This window comes from Netta rufina (genome assembly GCF_964035555.1).
Source record: "Netta rufina genome assembly, chromosome: 1".
In the NCBI taxonomy this organism is placed as follows: Eukaryota; Metazoa; Chordata; class Aves; order Anseriformes; family Anatidae; genus Netta; species Netta rufina.
Window position 1 is genome coordinate 29,530,892 of NC_140123.1, and position 21,782 is coordinate 29,552,673.

The window sequence follows — 21,782 nt, forward strand, 5'->3', positions numbered from 1 at the left end:
GCCCAGTGTGGTGCTCATCTGACCAAGCCAAGGGATCGAGCAAGCCACCTGAGCTCCTAAGGGCAGCAAACCACTCACTTTTCCACTGGCTTTTCTTTTCTTTTCTGATGGGGTTAGAAGACAAACTGGCCACTCACTAACTAAATGCCGGATGGTGCAGGGGAAGCATTAACGACATGTGGCTGTGGGGGAGGAAGTGCAGAGGGAAAAAAGATGAACAGCCCCCTGCCAGCAGCAGCAAGCTGTTAAATTGTGTTCAGCATCACATGAAACCCCACCCTTGGGCCTCGTTCATTGCCAAGTCTTTTTTCTGTTTTTCTTTTTTCTTTTTTTTTTTTTTTTGGTATCACAAAACCCTGCAGTGGATGATATCTCATCTATTTTGGGAATTGGTGCGCAGTTCAGCCAGATTTATTTTACAGGAGGTATGGATGATGGCAACCCACTGGGCAGATCACAGCCCAAACTGTACCTTAGGGTACGATTCCAACACAGCATAAGCTGCTCTAAATTTGGGCTGCTGCTGCCTGATTCCCCTCCCTCCTCACACACATTTCTTCCTTCCCTGCACATTTTGGCCTCGTGTCTTGCATGACACTGGTGCCAGAACAACCAGAAGATGAACCAAGCTCAGGGAGCTGATCTAGCTAGAAATCTCACTTGTCAGAAAGTGCTTTGTTTCCTCAGGAGTCTGTTTTCTGGATTGGACCGCTGCACAAGTCCATCTCATGCACGGGAAGGGGCAAGAACATTTAGCTGATGGCATAAACAAGGAGAAAAGCTACTTTGCCTTTTTAACTAACTTCTCTGTGATTTTATTTTATTTTTACTATTTGTGTTAGACGTGTTTTTAAGCTTAGGCACCAGAACAAAAAGGGAAGACTCACAGCGGGACTCAGGCTGCGTGCATTATCTGTAGGCAGGTACCCAAGGACTGTGATTCATGGGCTTGATTTAGGCATCTCTCTCCTCTTCCAGGAACAGGGAGACTTAGGCAGTGGTGCATCTTTTTCCTAGCAACAAAACCTCTGAATAAGGGAGAGCAGCATCTGCTGAAACCAGCCAGCATGAAATGAGAAGGCAAAGACGAGAGCCGAGATTCTTCCTCTTCCCAGAATTAGACTTTATGGGAGACTGGAACATATTTTGATGCCTTCTTCCATTCATTCGCTTCTAGATTTAGGTAACTAGCTCTTGCCCTGGGGAACAAATGTGGCCTCCAAGGAGAAAGTGGCTTTTTTATCTATTATATAAATATGTAGTGGCTTGTTATCCACACAAAAAATAAAATTTTAAAAATTGGGGGTTCTATCTGGGTCCTCCCCAGAGGGATACTGTTCATACCTGAAGCTCCCTTCTTCTCAAAGCTCCTTGTTCAGGAGCTAAGAGGCCATGAAGCACGAGCCTTCCCTCCTGCAGCAGCGCCCACTGGGCAAAAAAGCACGGAAGAATCAGCCAGCCAACAAGACCCCGAGCAACAACAGGAGCCTCAACTTTGGATCTTAATTATAGAGGTGCTCCCCTGCGAGATGGAGGTCTCAGGCGCCAGGCCTTGATTCCAGCATAGATTGCATTTTTTATTCAGGGCCTCCTTAAAGGAAAACACATAAGCGAATCCTGGGGCAAAGCTATAGGGAAGGTATTAATTCTCCTTGCTCACTAATTCCTTTGATTTTTCAAAAACACGAGGCATTTGCACGGTTGCTAATAACACTCTGTAAATGCCCCACAGCTCCGAGCAGGATCCAGAATGAACACTTTGTTATCCTAGGAAAAATAGATGTGTATTTTCACTGTAGTCATAACAAAGGAGGCTTCAAGCGTTCCTCCACATGCCAGTTGGGTTGTTTTTCTTATCAGAGATATTCATCTCCCTGCAGCCTGTAACATCTTTCTGTGTTCATATGTGATGCATTCTGACAGCTTCTTTACAGTTAAAATTTGGTATTTCAAGAAATCCGCTCACAGCCTGGCTTTGAATATAGCACGTGAAGTTCCTCGAGCTTCCGCATCACTTTCCATTTTATTTTCAGCAAACTCTGGTTAGCATATTCCTGCAGAAGTGTGAAACTTCAAATTGGAAAGGACTTGTTTCAATTCTCCTTCTGTCAATAGAAGTTTGTCATCTCTCCAGAAGATAGAAGCAATAGGGTTTGATGGAGGGCCAGATTCCCTTGCCACATACTGTTACTTTTGGAAAATCGGTGCCTGTCAGGTGTTTGGAAGTGAGCACATGATGTTGTTACTCTACCAGGACGTAGGATGGCCAGAGGTCAGTCTGAAACTGGGGGCACTGCATGGCTCCTGCAGCAAACACACCTCTGATATTCAGATGTTGAAACAAACCACAGCATTTTGTTTTGATAAAAACAAGCCTTGAGGTAATCAGGCACGTGGCATTAACAGCAAATACTTGGTTGAAGACTGCAACAAACAGACACTAAAATCATGTGAAAAAGCAAAACAAAAGTCTCTCTGCAAAAATTTTTAAGATAAGGGCAGAATTTTCAATGCCCAAAGCCCATTTCTAACTGCTTATGTCAGAATATGCTTTCTGTATCATGTCCTTGCATAAATAATCTTACAAACCTGAATCGAATCCTTCTCTTATTTACAATACTCTGTAGTGTTAGGTTACCACGTATAAAGACGCTTTTCCCTCTTTCAAATTCTGCATTTCTTGACAAAACCAAAGGCAAGTGCAAATTCACAAGACAGGAGTTTGATGTGGATCCCCAGTGAGCAAGGGTCACCTCTGCAAGGCATCTGATAGATGAAGAGAGAGAAGGAGAAATCCCACGCTGTGGATGTGCGACTGGGACGGGATAGCATTTTCACAGAGACATAAGCAAGGTTGTTTACGAAATACCTATTTTTTGTGAAAAAAATAAAATTTTAAAATGGTATTCTAAGATTGGTAGTTTGCATTAACAGAAAAGGAGACTCTAAGTCTCTAAAACAACAGTGGGCACGTGGCTATATCTGCAGCGTAGAGCTAGAAGACTCCACAGTACGTTTCTCGCTTACCTTTTCTTTGCTTGAGGGTCTGGAGGAATGTGTCGTGCTTGTCGTTTGGCCTGAGTTTATTTCCCATGAAACCAGGAGTGGAGAAGTGGGTGAGGCAAGAGAAGTTGGTGCACACCCAAAAGACCTGTGTCTAGACTTGGGACCACGGTGGAAGCGCTTCTGGGTTCTGCAGTTTAAGACGTACCCTGTGAGATTCCTTGACTTAAAGCTGCATGTAATAAAACATTTTAGTTGGTGCTGGCAGGGAGAGTATGGTATATTGCTACCTACAGAAAGGCTTCAATCTGCCAGATGCTGTGTGTTCAGGCTACAGGCTACCAAAGAGCTTAAATACCTAATTAATGATGAGCAAGGAGTCCAAAGCCTGAAGCTAAACACAGGGACAGGTAGGCTACTGAGCTGAGGGCAGAGTGCTCGGCACTTCATCAGGTCAACCCTTGGCAAAATTGAGCCCTCGTTTCTTCAAGTATCACAACGCTTCATTTGTCTTCGAGGCCTGAATTTGGAAGGGAAGGTGGCCATTGAATTTGGGAGTGAAGGTGGCTGTTATCCCAAGGGGTATGACTCAGGCACTGAGCAACCAGAAACGAGATCAGAGAGGAGGGAGAATCAGCAGCACAAGGGGTTCTGTGGGGGAAGAGGCAGACGACTGAGCAAGACGTCTGTCTGGGGTGAGCTTCGTGGCACGCTGCCTGCCAATGCATGTAACTCGCTGCTACGCCGTCCTTTTCGTTGCCAAGCTGACTGCCAGATAATCTCAGGGTGATGAAATGCAATTTGCGAAGCACCTGGGGACGGGAATTATGTGGGAGCCCAGCCCAGCCACCTTCCCTCCTACTGCAAGGAATATATTCCTAGGGGGGGGCAGCAGGGAAGGTGAGGGAGGAGGAAAGGAATTTTGTGAGGTTAAGAGAAACAGCAGCACGTGAGTTATTCTCCTCTCATGACACTCTCCAGGGCCTGGAAAAATGCAACAGATGGTGCCAGTTGCTTTTCATGTCTTCTATTCCGCAGTGAATTTTGCATATATGCTTTATGTGCCCGAGTTCACGCCTGCAAAGCGGCTCTTAATGAAGCACTTCCCAGTGCTGGCGTTGCCATATAATGAAATTCTGACAAGCAGCTTGCGTCTGAACAAGCCCTTGTGCCCTTACGAGGCACGAGAGACAATTCCTGGCACAAGGAGCTTAGATTAAACAGGCAAAAGAAAACACCCCCCCAAAACAAACAAACAAACAAAACACAAAACAAAAAAACAATAACAAGGCTTCAAAATGTCCTGGATGTCAGTGCTACAATTATTTTAATTACGCATAAACTCTTGGCAGATTATTTTCATTGACTGCCACCTACCTAGCACGGGGTGACACGATACAACCGCGTGGCTTTTAATGACCTCACGTCGAAAGTGTGCTGTAGTTTGAGCTGAAAAGGAGCCGTGACACGAGGAAACGTGAACTGCAGTTAGGATTTACCTGCTGGGGAGAGGTTTCGTGTGAATTTGAGGTGCACTCTCTGCGTCTGCATTGGGAATGCTGCTGTTTTTGTGAGCAGGTGAGGTGAAATCTCTAAAGCCACTGAGGAAGAACGACTTCAGCGTGCTGTCTGCATTTCTGGATGCTCAGCACTACGGAAATAACTCCTCACGCGGCCCCACCAACAACGCATCCACGGACATGATAAATCTGCCAGCATTTAAAAGAAGAGCGGGCTTGCTTTCTGAACGCTACGTTGTGGTCCAGATACATGCCAGAGTCCTGAAGTAGAGGGCCCTGTGGCTGTCTTCACGCAGCGACTGTAACAGCCTTTCCCAGGGTTAGGTTAGGAGCTTCGCGCTCTCCCCTCGCCTCACGTGGCACCAGCACTGTCAGCAGTCAGGCAGATTTCAGGATCTCCCCTGGGATCCTGCTCGGTTGCTCAGTCCAAGTCACCCCGTAATTGCTTTTGGAATAGTTTGTCGTGCTGTTTCCTCAGCTGCCAATAAAAGCTTGCCTCACTTCTCCCAAGACTCATCTTTCACGAGGAATTTTACCTCTTCCCAGCTCCAACTGCTAGGAGGAAAACCACTTTTTTTTTTTTTTTTTTCCCCTTTATTTCTGCTCTTGTAGCTTTCTAAATAAATCTTAATTTTATCCTCAGCCAAGAACTCGGTGCTCACAGCTAATTTAAACCAGATCCCGCTGTTTCTGGCTGCTGCTCTGCTCTTTCTGCACCTCCTGGGCTGGAGCTGGTGTCAGCTGCAGGTATTTAAAAGCCGTCTGGAAGTTGTGTTCCTGTGAACCAGGTGAAACTTCGAGCAGCACCTTGGAGATCAGCAGACAAACTCAGGCAGTTAAAAGACAGGTGACCTAGTCTGAATGGGAAGAGGTGACAGCTTCGATCTTTAGCAGGCAGTGGGGCACAAGAAAGGGATGAGGGAGGTGTGGGAAGAGTTCATCAGAAGCAAATTACCACTCCTGTCAGCCTCATTGGAATTCACCACGTGGGAGAGCGGGGACTCTGCTGTCATCACTGCCCTTGGATTTATTTTTTTTTTTTAAGGGAAGTAAACAACTGTAAATTTCAGCCTAGAGAAGCTTGTGTAAGTGTCCCAGTAGTGTTTGGTAAACATGTTAAGGCAGGAGCCACAAGGAAAGTCAGATTTTTTTTTTTTTTCCAAATAAACAAGTTTAACTTAATGAAAACTCGACATTCATATGTGTTGGGGGGTTATCCCAGGAGGCTCATTATCCCTAATTAGATTATTTATGAAGTAGCTGGTGTTAACTTCAGCTTGGTGAGGGAGAAGCTCTCATATTTAATTGCCCCCAAATTTCTTTTTTTTTTTTTTTTTTTTTTCCCTGGGAACGCTTGGCAGGACTGTGAACATCTCTAGTGGCCAAGCTGTCAAACAAGCTTTCCCTTTTCAAATGACATTTTCTCTCCCCCCGCGCTATCCAGGGCCAGTTCTGATTCTCTCTCCCACTCGACACCTCCTCCTTCCCGGGCAGCAGTGGCCCCAGGAAGCCCTCCGGCACACCGAAAGCCGCGACTGCTTTCTGCCTGGGTGCCTTCCTGTCCTGAGGGCTCCGTGCCGAGATTTCCACCAGCAGAAATCAGTGTAACTCGGGTTTAATATAGCACAAAGCAGGGCTAATTTTGTTCGGGAACAGTCTGGAACGGCGTACCAAACGCTGGTTTTGGCCATATGTATGAGTGTTTCACACTCCTTCCACAAAAAAATAAGCTTTGGCTCATAACGCCATCTATTTATACCTCATTTTTAGCCTATTTTTGAATTACACTGGCTAAGCAAAAACACTTTTTTTTTTTTTTCCTCTTATCTCATCAGTCTAAAATCGCTATCCAACCCCAAAGGGAGCAGGGAAGTAAAGATTTCTTTTTAAATAGCAGTAAGAAAGGGATGGTTTATCAGAGGCATTTAAAAATATTAATGATGTAAACAGCTTGACAAATAAGGGTTGATCATTCTCTTTTCCACAGGCCAAAGTACAGCGGTGGCATCCTCCCAGACAGCGCTCAAGATGTTTAATTTCTATTTTAGTTTACATTTCACAGAAAGGATTTTATTTTTACATTATCTAGGGGAAGTGGATTTGTGAGTATTTGTTGTGTCCTTGCTCTCGCTTGCCCTGCTGCCTTTTTATCTGTGTTGTTTTATTACACGTGGTCAGACACCTGAGAGCCTTCAGGAGTTGCGCATCTCATGGAGGCAGCAGCTTCCACTAGTATTTCAAGGTGTGGTACACCACACGCCAACTGAGCACTTGGTGTTTGGTGTCTAGAGTATGTAAACAAGATGACAAACGGAGAGCACTGGAGCCTGGAAAATGCGCAGGCTGAAACATGCACCTGAGTTGGGCTCTGCACAGCTTGACGTCGGAGGTACGGTGATCCTCCAGTTTGTGAATAGTGAGGGGTTAAATCCCGGCAGTATCCTGCAACCAGAAGAATCAGAGGCGTAAATTTCTCTTAACTAGGAACAAGGGAAGCATCCCTCTTGCCCTGGCTACCCTGAAGCCAATTGCTTCAACGAGCTTGAGCTCGTCAGACAGACAAGTCCACGAGAACAGTGAAGCTCTTCCACTGAACTCCTTCCCACCCGATTCACTCTGCACTCTGTCATGTAAAGAGGAACGAGACAAAATGCATGGCTGGAGACAGATGGGGAAGACTGCACTTTTCAGCACTGACCCGCAGTCATACTGAAATAGCCGAAACATCAAACCGCACTCTGATGGCGTGGTTTCACCAGCTGAGGCTGGGTGACCTGTCATTTTCACGGACAACACCCTCTTCCTCCCACCCCTTCTGCTCCTGGCTGCGTGCCCACGAGCAGCTTTCACTCCCTCACCCAGCAGGAAACAAACCCAACGACGACAACAACAAAATTCATTTTCTGGGGGGCTTGTAATGGAGTCCAAGGGGCTCGTGGAAGCATATGACAAGCACCAAGGAGGATCCTAAGGGAGACTGAAAATCTGCGGCTGGGGAGGAGCCCGCAGCATCTCTGCTTCTCAGGGCTGGTGAACCATCAGATCAGCTCAGCTGCTCATGGGTCTGTACCTGTAGAAATCAGTTTGCTCTGCAGATCGTCATTAAAGGTCCATTCTGGAAGAGAGAAGACTCAAGTTAAGCGGATAAAAAAGCACTATTTTTGCTGGTGCTAACTGCTTCTTAATCATATATTCAATATACCGTTGAAAAGACCGTCTGAAATCACAGAGCTCCGAAATGTCCAATAAACTCGCTGTGCATGGAAAGATGCGTTCGTGGCCACACAACATAAAATCTTCTCAGACGACTGAAGAAAATGAGGGAACAATGCTCAGTTATTCAGGAAAGGCATACGCTTTAAAGGAGCAGGGCTGGCTCAAAACCAACACAATTATGAAAAAAAGTTTACTCAGGGGAAAGAAGGCCAAAAGCACTGAAGAACTGAGGAAACAGAGGAACCAGCACGGGGGAAACAGAGGCTCTCTTGTTTTGGATGGCTGTTTCAGAAGCCTATTCAGCAAATCATCCACTTCAACCAGCGGGCCCACGGGGCAAATTTGGGGTTCAAGCCCATTTCACCCAGCCTTCCCCTTTGTCCTGAAGGACACAGCCTGAATGCCTTTCTGTGTCTCAGCACAGGGAGGCATTCCCTGATGCCTCTGCTCTCAGCCTGTCCTCCCACGTAGAGGCAGGAGCTCCAGTTCAGCCTTTGCCTGGGAACCTGCATTTCACAGCCACTGCTGCATCCACAGGGCAAGGACTGGGGAAGGAAAGGGGCACCAGAAAACTGCCAGACGTCCGTGCTGCCTCGAGGAGGTCAGCGGTCTGGGGAGAAGGATCTGCTCCAGTGAAAGCCTGGTAGCATGGGTGGGCAGGAGAAGAGCTGCTGTCAAAATAGGTCAAAAACCCAAAGCAACAGGTTCCTGGGCACCAGGACGGAGAGGGAAAATCAGCTTGCAGGAGCCTCCTACAACAGACATCCACTCCTTGGCCTGTCAAGTTCTGGCATCCAATTAATGCTGCTAGCTTTAGCTCTAGGGAAACTATTCTTAAGGCCCTGAAATGTATTAGAGCTCCTTCAGGTCTAAATCATTCAGGTGCCAAAGTGAATGTGAGAAAGGAAATGATTTAGCAGAAGGATTGCTTTATTTTCTGGAGCTGCTATTTCCTTCTGTTTCTGCACCCGTACAGACGCTCTAACAAATCAGTGAAGTGGATGCACAACCAGACAGCACCACTGATTATATCCTTCTGTGAACAAAATCATTGAAATACTGGGAAAAAAAAAAAAAAGAAAAAAGAAAAAGTTATTTAAAGAGTGGAACTATTTGGTGAGATTTTATCTATGTAGTTTAAAGAGAATTCCCAAACTATCTGCAATCAGGACTCTGAGGGTTGTTGCACATTGTAAATGAATTTTAAATAACTCTTGTTGGCAGAGTTATCTTCTTCTCAGGGTTGCCAAATCTCATTACTTTATCACGAATCTCATAATACCGAATCGTTTATTCAAACCGCAATTTGAAGAACCGTTGATTAATGAGTTTCTTGCCTTTCATTTTTTTTTTCTTAATAAGTGTAAATTTCTCAGGGACATACTTATTACAGAAGGTAAAAAAGGATATTCAGAGTAAATACCAGAACAGCCAGAGATGTTATCGTTCGCCTAGTGCTTTCTCTCATCAAGGGAGAAGGGAATCTCTGTTTGCTGGCGGGTTTTGCAGCTGCCTGCTGGCAACAGAAGAATGTGGAGCCTGGGGACTCCGTGCTCTTCTGTGGAAGTGCTTACCCCTGCTACAAACCCTGGCCCCGGGCTCGTTTTCACTCCCTCAGCTGCCCTCCACCTCCCGTCTCCATGTCTTCCCATAACCAAAAGTTTCACGAACGTCAAAAATTCCACTGGCTTCACTTGCGACCCCACCCAGAGCTAGCGGCCTGTTGACAGCACCAGCCCCGATGCAGCAACATTGAAAGACACAAATGCCAAACAGTATTTTTTAATTAAAGCTCAGCTGCCGGCAGGACCGAGGGCAGGATTTGCATGTTCGCTGCCCCACTGTCCGATGACAGCACGTAGGCTTGGGTAATGGAGGCGGAGGTGCCGTTAGCCTCCATGGAGAGGTCATGTCTCCTCTAGGTTGTGCTTATGGGACAGACAGCCTAGGTAAGAGGTGCTCTTGGCTCTGTTCTACGTAAAGCTTGGGGTGTTGTTACATGTGCAGTGTCAGGGACTTAACTGTTCCCTTTGCATAGAGCACCAAAGGGATCTTCAGACATCAAGCCCCTCAGACACTGAGGCAAAAACGCTAAGCCGCAAGCCCTTCCTTCGCCGTTCGCTTTCTAAACCTTTAGAGCACATCTAAATCTCAATCAGGAGGCTTTCCTGTGGAAACCCTGGGTCCCAAAACGCCTCCAGCAGAGCCCCAGCTCCAGCAGAGGGCGCCCCCACACAGCCGCCACCCCCCTCCCCTCAGCCCCTTGCCGCCTGCCCTCCCCACTGGAGCGCATGCGCCCTGCGCAGCTCCCTCTCCCCCCCTCCCGCCGCCGGCAGCGTAATGGCAGCGGCGGCGCCTCCCTCCCCGCGGAGCCGCCTTGCGCATGCGCCCTGCGCTCCTCCTCCCCCCCCCTCCGCCGCCGGCAGCGTAATGGCGGCGGCCGCCGCGGCGGTGGCGGGCGGCGGGGAGCGGAGCAGCACCCGGGAGCGGCTGCTGGCGGCGCTGGAGGACCTGGAGCTCTTGGCCAGGTACCGTGACCTGCCCCCGCTGCTGCCTGCTACGGGTGTGGGGACGTGGGAGGGAGCGGGGGGCGCGAGGGGCTCGGGGTAGGCGTGTGTTCGTGCCCCCTCCCCCTCCGTTTTTTTTATTTTTCAATGCAAATCACGCTAAAGTCATAATTCGCGGTTTAAGCTTTTCTGGTCAGTGCCAAGGCAGCGGTAAAGGTGGTTTCGGTGCTCAGGTGGCGGTCCCGGCTGCTACGAGGCCACGCTGCTAGCCCCAGCCAAGCTGGCCACCATGTTGTGTGTCCCGGCTGGCAGCGTAATTAAAACGGCTCCTTAATTACCTTCCTGCTCCCAACAAGAGCAGGAGCTTCCGAAAACTTTCCGGGGGAGCATCCCGTGCTGTCTGTGTGGCTGCCTCGCTCCCCACAGCCACCACAGGTGCCCCAAGGAAACCATGCTGCTGAGTTGCTACTGTCTTTCTAGTTAAGTTCATAATTAATTTCTAGTTATTTCAAGTTTTAGATTTTCTTGTGACGTGGGTTGCTGGAGAATGTCTAATCTCCTTGGAAAAAAACATGTGTGCTCTTTATCACAACATTTTTTTTCCATCTTGGTTCTGCTATAATGAAGCCATAGCGAATCCAGAGCATCCCTTAGCAGTATTTAACGCAATCCACCTGTTGATCAGTGGTGTCACAGCCCCATAGAGCTAAACAATTTTGGTGTTTAGACCAAGATACTGTTCACAGCTTTACCGGCAAGGTATTTTTTCAGACTTTTTGGAAAGTACCTGTTGTCATTTTAAGGTTATGACTCCACTACTATATTAGTCATATCTTTCTTGAGCTGCTTGCTCCTGCCCAAGCAAAGGGTCGGTGCTGTTCCAAGGACTCTACTTTGGATAAATAAGTACTCATGCACAGTGCTGTACTTCTGTCCATAGCCTTAGAAATCAAACACATTTGCCAAATTGATAGCAAAATGCCTTTTTGCAGCATGGTTTTGTTTACTGAATCCCTTTTGAGGTTCTTGATGGCTCTTCATAACAGTAAATGGGTACCATGAAGCAAGATCAAGAAGTTTGTTTGAGAAGCACTTCTCACCTAGCCCTAGGTTATTGCCAGTTTTTCAGTGTTTGTGTCTGTTTGATACACAGCCAATGTACCATTGTGGAAATATCTGTTTTTATAGAAGCAGTTTCACAACAAACCTAAAATGTATGAAAGCACAGACTTAACTGCTGTAAACCCAAGTGTGATATTTGCTCTGCAGTAAAAGTGGAGGAAAAGCGGAGAACAAAAATAATGTTGACAAATTAAACTTTCGTGCCCTCTTGCAACAAAGGCAGTAAAAGTAGGATATGAATGCATTTTTTGTGCTGTTTTTTTTTCAGCTTCTGCTTGTGTTTTATGCAGTTTGGCAAGGACTTAGCACGTTTTGAGTACAAATATACAACTAATCCATGAGCTCAAAGAACAAAAAAGAGAACGTTTTCCAGTCAGGAAACTATTCACAGAATTACTTTTAGTTGCAAAATCCCTGCCGTTACCACAATATAAAACTGTAAAATACTCAAGTACACTAATACTTTTATAATGATATAGATACTTTGATAATATGGGGATGTGATTTACAAATAATGGCTTAGAAAATTGCATAAACACACAGTTTTCCTTTCAGGGAACTGATTGAAATTTTGGCAATTTCAAGAAACCAGAAACTTCCACAACCAGGAGAAGAGAGCCAGGTAAACTGACTTTATTAATCGTAGTTCTTTGTGTGGGTGAGCACTATGATTTACTTCTTTTTTTCCATTTTTTACTTTCTCCCTTTGTCCATGCTAGTACTCAGGCCAATAGCGATGCTGAGGCCCTACTAAAAAAGTTCTTGGTCCTCATGTTGGTGTTTGTTTGTTCATTTGTTGTGTGCTTCCTAGGTTGTTTCTGCAAAAAGAGCAAGAAATTCAGTTTCATTTTTCATGCAAACAGAAATATTCTTGTGGATGTCAGTTCTTTACAGCACAATTGAGGTTATGTTGTTACTTGAGCTAATTAAAAGTTGTACAAAACTCTTGTCTAATAGATCCTGGAGCTGCTGATTCAGAGAGATGGAGAGTTTCAAGAGCTAATGAAGTTGGCAGTTGACCAGGGGAAAATCCATCACGAAATGCAGCTTTTAGAAAAGGTGGTAGAAAAGAGGGATAATGATATTCAGCAGCTGCAGAAGCAACTGAAAGAAGCAGAGCATATTCTGGTAAGTTCTTAATGATGTGTTCGCTTTTGAGCGCCTACGTGGTGAAAAAGATGGTTCTGGAGAAGGCTGTGTTGTGTTAGTTTGAGAAGATTTAAATATTTAAAACTTTGTGAGAGCTTTAGTGTTGTTATTTTTTTTCTTTCAGTAGTCAAATACTGTCTAGTTATCATGGTATTCAGTTTAGTTTTATAATGGTAATTTGCTTCCAAACCTACTTTATGCCTGTTTATTTTGAAAATGTTCCTTGAGTAGTTTCTCTCTCAAAATGCAATTAAATGCAACAGTTTATTCACAGAGCTGACTTCATGTAGAAATATGCAAATGAAAGATGTATTTAAGTTTTGGTTGTTTCTTTTTTTCCCTACAACTAGGCAACAGCTGTTTATCAAGCAAAGGAAAAGCTGAAATCAATTGAAAAGGCAAGAAAAGGTGAGTATTCATAATACACAAACACAGATGTAAAGAAAGTTGCTAGTGAGCTCAAGTTATTTTTTTTAATATCGTCACCACAGATTTCAGATGTTTTGTCTATAAAACAAATTTCCACTTCATTATGAACCTGTAAACCATTTCAACAGAATAAAGGCAGAATGTGTTTTTCAGAAATGAATTATTTTCTGTGTCAAACGTATCTTAATATTAGACTTGAATTCAAGTTTCTTGATGCCCTTCTTGGACTGATAGTGGTGTATCTGCTTGTGTAAGCATCTTACCAAAGGCAAATTGCCTCAGTCCAAATACTTAAATAAGGGAAATGATTTGTGTGTGCTTGTATTTTGTACAATAACATTGTATATGAAAGACTGATCAGATGGTGGTACTGGTTGGTATTTGTATCAATTACTGCTACTCTGTGGCTCTTGCCAAGCTAGACTGAATTCTAGTCTCCTTTACAGTATCTTTTATCATTTTTGTCATTTTTCTTCTAAAAAATCAAGGATTTTCATAAAGATTTAGTTACCTGTAATATAGATGCATTTGTTAAATAAGGTGTGCTACATGTATAATCTACAATTATCAAAAAAAGAAATCTTAATTACTACAGAAAGTTTCATAACAGAAGTGTTGAATTGCACCACGAAAGAGGTTAGTTTGTGTTTTTTCACAGGGTTGGAGAGCAGTCAGTTGGCATGGAAAGCGTACTGAACTCGTGGCTGAAAAGTCAGTTCACCGCAACTCTCGTTCTTGTGTAGCCCTTGCAATCTTAGCAGCCATTGCATTCGAAGAACACTCTTGATGTTTGGCAAAATGACACTTCCAATGTTTTCAATATGACAGTATCCAATATTCTGAAATAACTGAATAGTGCAGTCTCTTAAAAAATACAGTGACTTTCTTTGCCTTCTTCCAGGTGCCATTTCATCTGAAGAAATAATTAAATATGCCCATCGGATCAGTGCTAGCAATGCTGTTTGTGCCCCACTGACGTGGGTACCAGGTAAATAACATTTTTCTGATATTTTTTTAAATAACAAAGCATGGTTGGTATTTGACCTTACAGTGTTTTTAACATAATGCAATTTCTCACCAATCTTAGAACCAATCTAAATCTCCAGTGTTCCAGTTTAAAATCAATAACTGTTGTCCTATAACTATATGTCCTTGCAAAAGTCACTCTCCATCTTTCTTAGAAGCTCACTGTAAGTACTGGAAGGCTGCCAGAAGGTTTCCCTAGAGACAGTCTCTTCTCTAGGCAAAACATCCCCAGCTCTCTCAGCTTTTCTTCATAGGAGAGATGCTGCAGCCCTCTGATTTCTGTGGCCCTCCTATAGGTGTGCTCTAACAGGTCCCTGTTGTGTTTTTTATGTTGGGTGTCCCCAGAGCTGAATGCAGCACGCCAGGTGGAGTTTCTCAAGAGCAGAGCAGAGAGGGAGAATCACCTCCCTCACCCTGCTGGCCATGCTGCTTTTGATGCAGCCCAGGATACAGTTGGCTTCCTGGGCTGCAAGTGCTCACTGAAAAATTGGATGTGAGCTGACAGCCAAGAGCACCCTACAGTTCTCCTCAGGGCTGCTGTCAATCTGTTCATCCCCTGTCCTTGTTATTTAGCTGTCAAGTAGCAGAGACACCAAAGTGATCTTCTAAATGTGGATTATTTTTTAAAATGTACTTTAAATTCTTAAATCCTTGTTCATTGCCAGGTGCCAGTGAACAAGGAAAGTCTTGTATTTTAACAGAATATGGGTGATGCTCGTTGCTGATTCAACCTGAGTACTTTTTTTTTTTTTAATCAGGAAACTAGGCACTGAAGAGAAAAAAAATAACGTGAGCAAGGCAATTGTTAATTTTTTTTTTTTTTTTTCTTTTCAAGGGGACCCGCGTAGGCCCTATCCTACAGATCTAGAAATGAGGAGTGGCCTCTTGGGTCAGATGAACAACCCATCCACTAATGGGGTTAATGGACACTTACCAGGGGATGCCCTTGCAGCTGGCAGACTGCCAGGTAAGGAAAAAAAGGCTTCTCTTATATTAATGTCAGAACAAACGTTACTTAGCAGTGGCAAATCAGAGTTAAAATAACAAAAATTATGGCCAACGTTGTTCTGTAGCAGTGAAGGGCTAGTCAATGGAGTTAACAAAAGTTACATCATCTTATTTCATGCTAAATCATACTGCAGACACTAGAGCTAAGTCAATATAAACAAAACTTGGTGTTCCTTCAAGTCTCTTGCTCTAGATTGCTGTAAACTAAATGATATCAAATCACATCAAAAAGAAGTGTTTCCAAAGCAACCTTGTCTTAGCGATGACAATAAAATTGTATTCAGAAGACAGGAGGTTTATTGTCATCCCCTGGTTTCCTTTAATTTACACTCTGCATAGCAAGAATGGTTAGAATTTCTGGATTGAAAAGCCATTGGCAAGGACTGCTGGTGAGGCAGTGCCCTGAGTGTAGGAATTAAGATTTGATTTGTTAATTGCTTAGGGCATTGCCTAGGGCATTTTCAGTGACTTTGGTGGGATTCATTCATTTACGTGATAATATAATTTAATGGTAAATGACAGTAGCTTAATGAAGAATTCAGTAGTTCTGTTGCTCTGCAGCGTTAAGTTACCATGGATAGACTAAATTGTGGAAAAATTCTTAGTCTGGATTCAGAGGAGATCTGTAACAGTTTCTGCTGTCTGTTAAGCCTGTTGCAGGTGTTATGAAAAGCTTGTTTTCAAAAATTACACAAAAAATATTAAAAAACAAAACAAACAAACAAAAAAAAAACACCAAACAACAGAAATGCCTATATTGCAACTCCACTGGAGAAACAATAAACTTGGAGTTTGTGTTTCCAGTCACCTGTCTAATCCTCATGTCACCTCTTAGAAAGTCAGTTGTTGAAGTTCTGCATCATCTCCCTTTCTAAACCCCTGGCCCTGGATACAATAGGGAAATCTGTAGGATTCAAGTCAGTGAACTGAGGAGAAGGAACGGGGCCCTGAAGTCTGTTCACAGCAACCCAGCAGGGAAGTGCTGGAGATGGGTCTGTGGTCAGAGGTGTCAAGATTGTGTCTTGTAGCATGCTGTAATTCGGACGTTTCCCTAAATTTTAGCAGAGCCCATTTTGGCTGGCTCCTCTGTGTTATGTCAGTCTTGCTCTTTTTGTTTGAGTGTCGTCTCTGTTAGAACTGAAAGCTCACTCCTTTGGGCTTCTTCTTGAGAGGCTGGAAAAAGTGGGATTTGAACTCAAGGAAAGGAGTTGATTGAATCTGGGTCTCCTGTGTCAGGGGAAATCCTCTAATTACCAGACTGTCAGGTAAGAGGGAAAAGCCTCAATTTAAAAGAAAGAGACTGACACAGCATTTTGCGTAGGGATCCTGAACCTGCTGGTGTGTGGCGGGCATGTCCTGAGAATGCTAATTATGGAATTCAGTCCTTTCAGAGACTTCTACAGAGAAATGCCCAGTTGCTGAGTCCTTAATGAGCCTGCGAGCTAGCCACTGGGCTGCTGAGTATCCTCACAACTCCGTGGCTGTTCCGTACACATTTTTGACCAGGTTTATTGATACTTTAATTCTGGCATTGAAAACATGGCCACAGGATGTAAAACATCAGTTTACAGTCTCAGCTGGTTTAAATGAAGTTGGCTAACGTCACAGCTGATTTAAAACCACCTGGTGCTACTGTCCGTCTTCCTAAAGCAGGCAGAGAACTGGCATATAGTCTGTGTTGTGGCCTTACGTCTGGTGGTAAGTCAGATTTGTGTGGTGAGATAATGCAGGAATGCACACGTCTGGTACCAGGGGACTGTGGCTGTAGTACCAGACGTGGAATCTCAGGTGTCTGGAGGCTTCAAGGTCAGAAGCCACTCTTGTGTGCAAAGTAAGTTTACTGTATGTGACCTCCTGCCTTGGCACGGCCCTCCCTTTCTGTCCTGAAAGTCTCGTTTGGGTGGGTTTTTGTTCAGTTTTGACTCTAATTATCTGTAATTCCTTCTGTAAGGAAGAGCTACCTGCTTTCTTCCATGGGATAGAGTTTAGCTACATTGCCTGGCAGTGAGAGGAGCTGAAACACAGCAGTAGGAGCGTTGAATAGAAGGAAGGGAGCAGAAATGGCATACTGATGAATGCTGTGGCTTTGAAGAGGGAGGTATTTGGGGGGCAAGGAAGGGAGAGATAAAGAAAGCGTTACAGGGGGAGGGATTCCCTTTACATTCGTGAGAAGTACAGGATAAGGAGGGCTTTGGAAGTAGGAGATCAGAAGAAATAGATCTGAAAGAAGTCAGGCAACTGAGGTTGTACTGGCCGGGGTGCCATGGGGCATTCCTCACTGACTGGCCCTGGTTTTGTTATAGGACTGTCTTCTCCTTGGTGCACCATATTTGCTGTTGGAAAAAGAATAACCAAAGGTGTTTGACCCAAATTCAGGCAAAACCTTTAAGTCTAAATTTCTGTGATCTGCCTTACTTTTTTTTATTTATTTAATATTTTCATCTATTTTTGCATACTGACAGGGTGGCCATTTTCATTACTGCTGGTGCTTGTGCCTGTTAAGTCAGCTCTTATAGAGCTTTTCATCTTCAAAGCACCGTTTGAATATTACTGTTTTGATGCGGAGTGATGAGAGATTGAGCCACTTACAAAAATGGGCCACTCTGGCAGAAAAGGCTTTTACAGAGATAGAATGGCTCCACCATGAGATGTTTTCCAGGTGTTACTTGAGTGTTTCAACTGTCCAAAAATCAGTCATGTTTTTAAGATTTAATTTTAATTTTACACTGGAGTTCTGTTTTTGATTTGTAGATGTACAAAGCTGATATTTGATTATATTTGATTGACTTTGCCCCTTGTTTCCAGACGTGCTCGCTCCTCAGTATCCTTGGCAGTCAAGTGATATGTCAATGAACATGCTACCTCCTAATCACAGTAATGACTTCATGTTGGAGCCTCCAGGACACAATAAAGAGAACGAAGATGATGTAGAAGTTATGTCAACAGACTCCTCGAGCAGCAGCAGTGACTCAGACTAGGTGCAGAGGGACAGTATCCCTACTAGACGTTTCCTGTGGTGAAGGTAGGTTGGATGCTGTTAGTCACAGACTACAATACCCTTTGGTTTTGCTGGCAGTCCCGTGCAAGGAGAAGATGCAGCTGGCTCAAAAAAAGGAAGGGTGACTGATCTAAAACCATGAACTTGAGATTTTTTTTCCCCCATTAGATGCTCAAGTAAAATGGGAGCTTTCTGCTGGAGGAGCGATGTCAAATTTCCAGTGATTATGTAAATGTGTGAATGTGTATGTATGCAAGAGATGGGCACGTGTATATAAATATTTACTATATGTTAGGTGATAAAAGTTCCTGGGAAAAAAAGGTGTAAGGGGAATCCCCTTGTATGTTTGTTAGTAACTTCACTCTTTTGATGATAGCCTTTTCTACGGCACAGAAATGAGGCATAAAATTTGTAATTTTAATATCTTTTTTGTTACTGCTGAAATCCATGTTCTTGATCGTCTACTGTGTTCTGAGAACAAAAACACGGCAGCAAGGTGCAAAAAAAAGTTTGTAATTATTGTAATATATAATGAATGGTTTGTCATAAATAAACTCACCTTTGATGCTACTTTGTTGCATTTTGCTAACTTTGATCTCAGATGTGGTAACTTCATTAGTCAGCACATTTTGTGCCAGCATTTTTTTGATTTCTGATTGAGTTTCAGAAGTTTGTACTCCATTTTCCCCTTTGCAAAGTGCCGCGTCAGTATTAGAAGCAGCTGAGCAGTCAGCAGCTGAAAGCCTCTTTTCCAGCTGAGCTTATTGAGTACACACCTAAAAGTGTGGATCCTGAGGCAGTGATGTGACATGCCAGTTTGCAAGACCTCACTGATACTTTGGTTGGGCATCCTGGAGATGGTGTATTGGGTTTATATGGTAAGGTTTTGGTAGTGGAGGGCCTCAGGGGTGGCCTTTGTGAGAAGAATCAAGCAGGAGGTGCTCCAGGCAGGCAGCAGCAGTTCCCCTGGGGCCTGTGGAGAGGGCCCTGGTGGAGCAGGCTGTCCCCCTGCAGCCCGTGGGTCCCACACGGAGCAGATCTCCACACTGCAGCCCGTGGAGGAGCCCCCGGTGGAGCAGGTGGATGTGGCCTGGAGGAGGCTGCGGCCCATGGAGAGCCCCCGCAGGAGCAGGCCCCGGGCCGGAGCTGCAGCCCATGGAGAGGAGCCCATGCAGGAGCAGGAGAGGGCCTGGGGGGAGCTGCTGAGTCTGTTTTGCCTGAGATGGTAATTGTTGAGTGATCTTCCTGTCCTTATCTCAACCCTTGAGCCCTTTCCATCGTATTTTCTCCCACTTTCCCTTTGCAGCAGTTGAGTGAGAGAGTGATAGTGGTGGAACCGTGCTGCCCAGCTGAGTAAAACCACCACAGATGATGTGCTTTGGGGCACACTGCAGGTTCAGCTACTTTCAATTTGAAGTACTCACAGATTCTTTATTCTTGTCACCTATAATTTTTTTGCAGTTCTTAGAAGCTATTTTGTTTCCCTCAGCTGTACTTCCTGTCTCAGCTATAGCGTTCTTTCATCTTTCCAGAGTCACTTCCCTTGGCTTTCCTTTCCTTGTTCTGTTTTGCTTAGGGAGTCATGATGACAGCCACTTTTATTTTTCTGATTTTATCAGAAAGTTACTTATGCAAACTGTTGCTCGTGCCAGTTAGAGGTTTCTCCCCTGCAACAAGGCTACCAGATGCACAGATCAGAATTCTCTCTTACTTTTTTTATACTACTTGCAGGAAATTCTGGTAATCAAGTCTGTTCTTATTTGTTTAGGCAGTCTTCAGTAATGTCAGTAATGCTACCAGACAACTGACATATGTACAAGTCCCATGGGGATGTAGAAATGAAAACGACCTCTTCAGTTAGGTTCAGTCACATAACATTGGGAAGTGTTTTTTGTTTTAAAAGGCAGATGGGGAATTTAGTTTCATTTTAGCTACTCCTTTTGGAAATATTTTCCTTTCCTAAGATTGCACCTCTATTTTGCAGTCTAAAGTGATGCATATATATAGATATTTTAACTTCTATGTCAGTTTCATCTTCTTCTCTTACTCCTCCCATTTCTATATAGGGTAACTATTTCCCCTTTAATATATGTTAATCCAAATGTGCTTGGCCTTTTTTAATTACCCTAATTAACTGTCGTGGTTTAACCCGGCCGGCAGCTACCGCCTTGCTTATCCCCATTCTACCTCAAATTTTTTCTTAAACGTGCATGATCAAAATCATACATAATATTGCTGCTTTGTACCATGGGATTAGTGTTTTCTTCTAAAGGCACCTCCTTTAACACGTTACAGCACAGCCACAGCTCACCATCTTCTTTAGAAGCAGTTTTTTCTTGGAATGAAATGCAAATAGAAATAATTAATACTTGTGGGAAGTGTTGTGTACAGTCAACCCGAAAAGTCTGATATGTCCATATGTGATTCGCTAACTGAAATACTGTGAAGTTAGATGATTGTTTTCAGATACAAATAAGAAGGAACAGAAGCAAGACTCTCAAGAAATGACTACACGTTTTCCTGGGTTGTTTATTAAAGGATTAAATGGGACCAGTGAGTTACATTTAAGAAGTAGGTAAGAAGTCAGCTCTTCCCACTGGCCACTTCAGTACATAAAATGAGACTTGGCTGTTAGGTTGCATCCTAGATAAACAGTTTCATTGCATCAGTGCTCCAAACTATGTACTTACTCTTCAGCAGCATTTTTCTGGAAGGTGGGTAACTAATGCCACAGCTCAGGTGAATTCTGTCTATGACAAGCAATGTAACAAACCTCAAAGGTTTAATGGCATGTTGTTACTCACTTGCTTAAATGTACCAAAAATCTAATTAAACCTAGAATTTAATTGAAAGGAGCAAGTCTGAAGAGCTAGAAAGACCAAGCATCAAATTTTTGGGTGTGTGGGAGGGTGTGTGGTGCGGGAAGGACAGATGCAAAATGCATTCAGAACGAGGCAAGTTGGGGATTGTTGACAACTGATTGTGGTAATGTGCTGTCATTTAATCAGGCCGCTTAGCAAGGATACAGTAATTGACATATGGAGATGTTATCTGTCCTAATTTCAGAAACTTCTTGCCTGTTTACAACACATGGAGTGAATATAGTCATTAACTGTAACAAAATATTTTTTGCAATACAAACGATTTTACACTGACCTGGGTTTTCCCATCAGGACTTAGATACCTTTTAAAATTTAAAACAGCACTAAATTGTTTGAATTACTATTTTTTTTTCCATTATTCTTTGGGACAGATGGGCTGGACATCTGTCGACTCTTCCTACAGCTTCTTTGTTGACAGCTGAATAGAATAATTTTCAGTGTACATTAAGTTGCTTTTGGGAAGAAAATCTCCGCTTTTGAATTCAACAGAAAAAATGTTCTGTACAAAGATAGGGCTGTGAAGAAAGTTTCACTGGTATCTTCAATTTCAAAACTGCTTTTTAACCACAGCTACTTTCTTAGCTTCACGATGTATCTGTTGGAAGGGAAGTTGCCCATAGTTAATGCTTTGAATTCAACACAGGAGCCTTGCAATCATCATCAGCACCCTTATACTTTGTATCACTCTGCCTGTTTCACAGGGGAAAAACTTTTTAAAATGGAGATGGCTCTGTGTAAAGTAAGGAAAAGCTTCAAGCATGCAATCTCATTTCCTTTAAGAATTGACGAGTCAATTCACAATTTCAGACAATTTTAATCTTCCAATATTGTGTTTATTTAAAAGAAATTAAATGCATCTCAGATCATTTTTACAATGAGTATATTTAAAGGAAAAAATGTTCTAAAAGAACCCTAAAGAGAA

The 21,782-nt window shown here is 43.7% G+C and overlaps 1 protein-coding gene across 1 annotated transcript; it reads left to right on the top strand.

Annotated features, from left to right (window-relative positions):
- The first annotated feature begins 10,160 nt into the window (after window positions 1-10,160).
- Window positions 10,161-18,536, top strand: MED4 (mediator complex subunit 4). The gene is made up of 7 exons (XM_084293173.1): window positions 10,161-10,267; window positions 11,924-11,990; window positions 12,326-12,496; window positions 12,868-12,925; window positions 13,848-13,934; window positions 14,808-14,939; window positions 17,786-18,536. Exons 1-7 carry the CDS (start codon window positions 10,170-10,172, stop codon window positions 17,956-17,958), a joined length of 786 nt encoding a protein of 261 aa, XP_084149299.1. The 5' UTR covers window positions 10,161-10,169; the 3' UTR covers window positions 17,959-18,536.
- Window positions 18,537-21,782: the final 3,246 nt, after the last annotated feature.